The 5,434-nt window shown below is 53.4% G+C and overlaps 1 protein-coding gene across 1 annotated transcript in view; it reads right to left on the minus strand.

The window, feature by feature from the left end:
* Nucleotides 1-2,154, minus strand: part of apba1a (amyloid beta (A4) precursor protein-binding, family A, member 1a) — a gene marked incomplete at both ends in the record, with an annotated part of 20,484 nt that extends 18,330 nt beyond the window's left edge. Inside the window, one exon of the mRNA XM_080530992.1 lies at nt 280-2,154. Within this exon, the coding sequence (XP_080387118.1) occupies nt 280-2,154 (1,875 nt within the window). The remainder of the gene's footprint in view (nt 1-279) is intronic.
* Nucleotides 2,155-5,434: the final 3,280 nt, after the last annotated feature.

Genomic DNA, 5,434 nt, shown 5'->3' on the forward strand with positions numbered 1-5,434 from the left:
TTTTCCTCTGTCATAGTCACTTCAAAAGGCCAAACTCAAGGAGCTAATCATGCACCTTTACATAAGGGTGACATCATCACCCCCACCAGCTCCATCACAGAATATCAGATGACACACACACACACACCCGACACTTGAGTGAAGCCACACACGTGACTGAAGCCACACAGACACAAACAGGTGACTGAAGCCACACCCACACACACACACACACACACACACACACACACACACACACACACACACTACAGCTTTAATAAAAAAATAACTCCTACTCACGTCGCCCCCTAGTGACGGCGGCAGGTCACACTCCCCGGTGGGACTCAGGTCCTGCCTCATCACCCAGATGGGCTCTTTAGGCTCGTCGGGGGTGTAGGGCGAGCGCACCGTCCGCGTCTTCACCTCCTCGATGGCCTCCTTGATGTCCTTGATGGCCAGGGAGATGGCGTCCCGCTTGTCACGGCTGTTCCTCACCGCGCTGGCGTCATCCGAAGGGCTGAGGGCCGGCGGGCTGAGCCCCCCCTGGCCGCCCTCGTCTGTTTCTCTTTCGCTCTCTCCCTTTCGGTGCTTGGCGTCCGCCGCGGGGGTCTCCGTTTGGGGGTCCGTCCGCTCAGACTCGGGCCAGTCTCCCTCCTGCTCCTCTCCTCCCTCCCTCTCTCTCTCTTCCTCCACCTCGGAGAGTCCGGCGGCGGCGGCTCGTTCGAGACTCTGGGAGCTCAGGCTCTCTCGGACCTCGGCCACGATCATGTCGATGTCCTCGTCCGGCGGGTCGCAGCTGTCGGCCCGCGGGTACGGCGCGAACTCCGCCTCCTTCTCCGGACTGTCCGACTCGCCGTCCGAACGCTCGTCGTAGTGGTGCAGCCGCGAGCCCACCGCCTCCTGCTGGCGGTAATCCCCGGCCGCGCCGCCCCGCCCCGACTCGAAGAGACGGAACCCCGCCTTCCTCTGCTGGAGCGTCTCGGCGCTCTCGGTAGGCTCCGCCCCCCCTCCGGCGGCGGCGGTGGGCGAGGAGGCGACGACCACGGGAGAGTCGCCGCCGATCTCCTCGTACACATGCTCCGCCGCGGAGTAGTCGTACGGCTCGGAGTAGGCCTCGTCTTCTAGCTCCGCCCCTTCGCTCTCGCTTCCCTGCCCGCTCTGGCTGCCGGCCCCTCCCCCGGAGCGGTAGAGAGGCTGCGTGTAGACGTAGTTGGAGTAGCCGCCGGGGTTCAGCGCCTCCTCCGCTTCGTCTTGGCTGTGGGGTCTCTGGACGTCGGGTAAGGGCTCGCGGGGTAAGGGCGGGGGCTGAGGGGGGTAGTTCAGGTTGGGCTGGGGGTGGTGAGCGGGACCCACGTGGTGCTGCTGTTCCGACTCGGCGCTCTCCGTGTAGCCCTCGGCCTCGGGGCACAGGGGGACCCCGTACGTCCCCCCCTCCTCGTCGGCCTCGGGCTCCAGGGCCATGACGGCGTCGCCCTCCGCCCGGTCCGTGTGCGCATGGAAGCCGCTCTCCGTGCTGGCCGAGCGGGCTAGCGCCGAGTCCTCCCTCTCTCTCTCCCTCTCTGTCGTCTCCCTCTCTTGCTCACCCTCCCCCTCGTCCTCCTCGGCCTCCTCTCGCTCTGGGGGTAGAGGGTGGGCAGCTGGCTGTAGGGCCTGTTTTTGTCTCTCTGGTGGTTGTTGTTGTTGTTGTTGTTGTTGTTGTTGTTGCTGCTGGGCCCTCTCGGCCTCTCTCTGCTGCCTCTGGCTGTGCCTCTGTTGCTGTGCTCTGACCCGTGCCTCGTTGTCCCCCTGTCTGCGGTAGCGTGTCACTGCAGGCCGTGGGATTGGCTGTTGCTCCTGCTGTTGAGGAGCCTGGGCCTGCTGATGCGGCTCCGTCTCTGGCCCCTCGGCTGACCTGCGCTGTGGGGCCCCTCTGGCTCTGTTGCCGCCTCCTCCTCCTCCTCCTCCTCCTCCTCCTCCGCCTGGGGCCTCATACCTGCGGTAGCGTGGGGCGGAGCTCTGCGAGTGGTGGTTGTTGTTTTCCCCGCTGTGGTTGCTGTGATGCCGCGGTCTCCCGTTGTTGGTGGCGCCGTTGTTGTCGTGGCGACGGCGTTGAGGGGGCGGAGCGTCCCGTCTCTCCAGGTCGGCCTCCACCTCCTCGCTCATCTCCTGGCCAATCTCTGCCTCCTGGGGGTTCATGGTTGCCTCGGATAGGTGGGAGGGGGGAGGGCTCTAGGAACGCATCGCCTGCCGTTGTCTGGGAGACACACAGCGTAGGGCAAAGGCTGCTGGAAAGGGAGAGAAAGAGAGAGGGGGAGAGAGAGACAGAACGAGTGAGAGAGGGAGAAAGAGAGAGAGAGAGAGAGGGAGAGAGATAGCATGTCAGACCTTCCTGTTCTGAAATAATGTTTCTTTGAAATATGAACACACACCACCCCCATTGCTTCTTACTTTCACCTAAAATGAATTGTGGGAGTTATTGTTCAATCCATGGTGAAATGAGTCTCCAGCAGCCACAGTTGATTAGGTTTAGCCTGGGCTGGATGTTAAGTACAAGTCTGAAATTCTAATGAGCTGAAAGAGCTGGAACATGTGGGGGAATACTAAACTCATGGAGCCAAACACCATGGCAGCCCTGGCTTCTAATAGCATGTCAAATCAACCAATAATAATAATAATAATAATAATAATAATAATAATAATAATAATAATACATTAGACTTATATAGCGCTTTTCTAGACACTCAAAGATGCTTTACAAACTGAAAAGAAAGAGTAGTCAAATAAAAAAAATATATAAATAAAATTAAATATAGGGGTCTAACACATTTTTGGTAATAAATAAATAAAAACACCTATCTGTGCTTGATTTTGCTTGCCTGGTACAATTGAGCCAATGGAATGCTTCCAAAAATGCTAAGCTGGCTACGGTCCTTAGCACTAGAACCAATCACAATACTCACATTCATAGTAATAATGAGGGTCAACAAGGACTGAATGAAGAACATGACTGAGAAATGTTATCAACTTCATGACGGTCGCTCTGATGATCACAACCTCATTTTAATATGGTAAAAACATTACATTACACATTGTCTATTCTATTTTTGACTGTTTGTGATGACTCAGAAAAACAAGATGATTCACAAAGACTTATGGAAATAAGACACCCTCAGGCAAACACCCTGTCTCATTAGTCACAGAATCCAAAACCATGGCTGAAATTAGCTGAACGCACACATACACAAACACACACATACACACACACACACACACACACACAAGCTTGGACAGACACACACACACACACACACACACTTGGAGCATGCATCTCTGGTAACCAAGGCAATAGTCTCCCCTGACAGCAGCTCTCTCTCTCTCTCTCTCTCTCTCTCTCTCTCTCTCTCTCTCTCTCTCTCTCTCTCTCTCTCTCTCTCTCTCTCTCTCTCTCTCTCTCTCTCTCTCTCTCTCTCTCTCTCTCTCTCTCTCTCTCTCTCTCTCTCTCTCTCTCTCTCTCTCTCTCTCTCAGACTGCAGCAAAACCTGTCAGTGTCTGTGACGGTGAAACCTCTCTCCTCTCCTCCTGTTAGCTTAGCAACCATATAGCCCTACACACAGTCACACACACACACCCAGGCATATGTAGGCACGTGTACCATCACGCACATGCACAACCACACGTGCATGTGCACACACGCACGCACACGCACGCACACGCACACCTCCCCAAGGACCAGCAAGCTCTTACCCGCAAAAACAAAAGGAAGAAAACAATTGATGGAGACAGACCACAAGAGAGTGAGAGAAAAATAGAGAGAGAGGAGTGAGAAGGGAGGGAGAGAGAGAAAGAGAGAAAGAGAGAAAGGGAAAAGAGAGGGGGGGTGGGTGGGAGGAGACAGAGAGAGAGAGAGCATGCAGGGATAAGAAAAGAAAAGTGAGGGGGGGGGGGGGCAAGGGAGAGAGTGCAAGAGAGATTGACAGCTAAATCAGTGGTATTTACAGGACATTGGAATGACACAACAAACCCAGAGTGTCCAGGAGAACAGAGAACACACACTACCTCCATTTCTGCCTCATACTGCATGTAATGTAAATCTGAGCTGCACATTTAGGCGGATAAACGCACTCTGAATACACACACACGCACACACACGCACACGCACACGCACACGCACACACACACACTTCATGTATTGTATAGAGACATGTTTACGGATTCTCCATCTCAGTGCTGTCAGTTACAGACAATAAACAGAAGCCTGCACTCAACTCATCCAAGCCCATAGCTCTGATGGATTCCATGACTCCCCTGCCCTCCTGCACTTTGTAATGTCACTGATATGCCAAAGGTACACAGGGTGACTCCACATGAGCTGTCTGTGTGTGTGTCTGTCTGTGTGTGTCTGCCTGTGTGTGTGTGTGTGTGTGTGTGTGTGTGTGTCTGTCTGTGTGATTGTGTGTTTGTGCAAGAGCTCTGACATGCTTCTGTGGAAGAGAGAGGACTCTCCATACATGTTTCATCATCATTACTGTTCCTGCAGTGTCTCAACCACGTACTGTACCCCACCACCAACCTGCCAACGTCATTATGTTATGATGTTGTCTGAGAGACAGAGATATACTGGTCCTATTTACCATGGTGGATCATACACACAGTTGATATATGGTCACATACAGTACATTAACTCCAGAGAGAGAATACTGCGTTTACCATCATCTACAGAGATCCACGTGCAGCAGACAAGCCATTACAATTGCGGGACGAATTGCTGTAGCAATGGCTTTGAATGTCTAATGAATCACTTAATAACTGAATCCCTTTTTCAACAGGCAAGTGTCTAGCCATCTATGTACCGTAATAAGGCCGTGCGTCCGTAGGAAGCAAATAATGACAGAGCACCAATCTATAACTGCAGGCGAGGCTTATCAAAACAGGCGGCACTGAGGGACGATAAACGGATAGAAAAGCCGCTAAAACGCTGGATTCTATCGTGACCTTTGACCTCTTCCTCTGCTCTCCTGCCTGCGACCCTGAGGGATTGGCCATGTGTTGACATGTGACGCCCGAGCAGCCGGACAGAGTGACAGTGAGGGGTTTGATCTGTTGCCAAGATAACCTCCAACCTGCCCGTCTCCCCATCTCTCACTCTCTCTCCACAGGAGAGTCACTGAAAATTTGAAATATGGGCTCTCAAGGACAAACACACACACACTCACTCGATGGTGCGTGCGTGCACACACACACACACACACACACACACACACACACACATACACACATACACACATACACACATACACACATACACACACACACACACACACACACACACACACACACACACACTCCCTGCCAAGTACTGAAGCCCCCTGCAGTCCTGGGCTGAGGCAGGGTCATGGACAAGATCATGCCTCTCTGCTGTTTCACACCACACTGTGATTTTATTCTCAACGCTTTTAGATTATTCTATATGTTTCTC

The sequence above is a fragment of the Nansenia antarctica genome (assembly GCF_963989245.1).
Source record: "Nansenia antarctica genome assembly, chromosome: 5".
NCBI lineage: Eukaryota > Metazoa > Chordata > Actinopteri > Argentiniformes > Microstomatidae > Nansenia > Nansenia antarctica.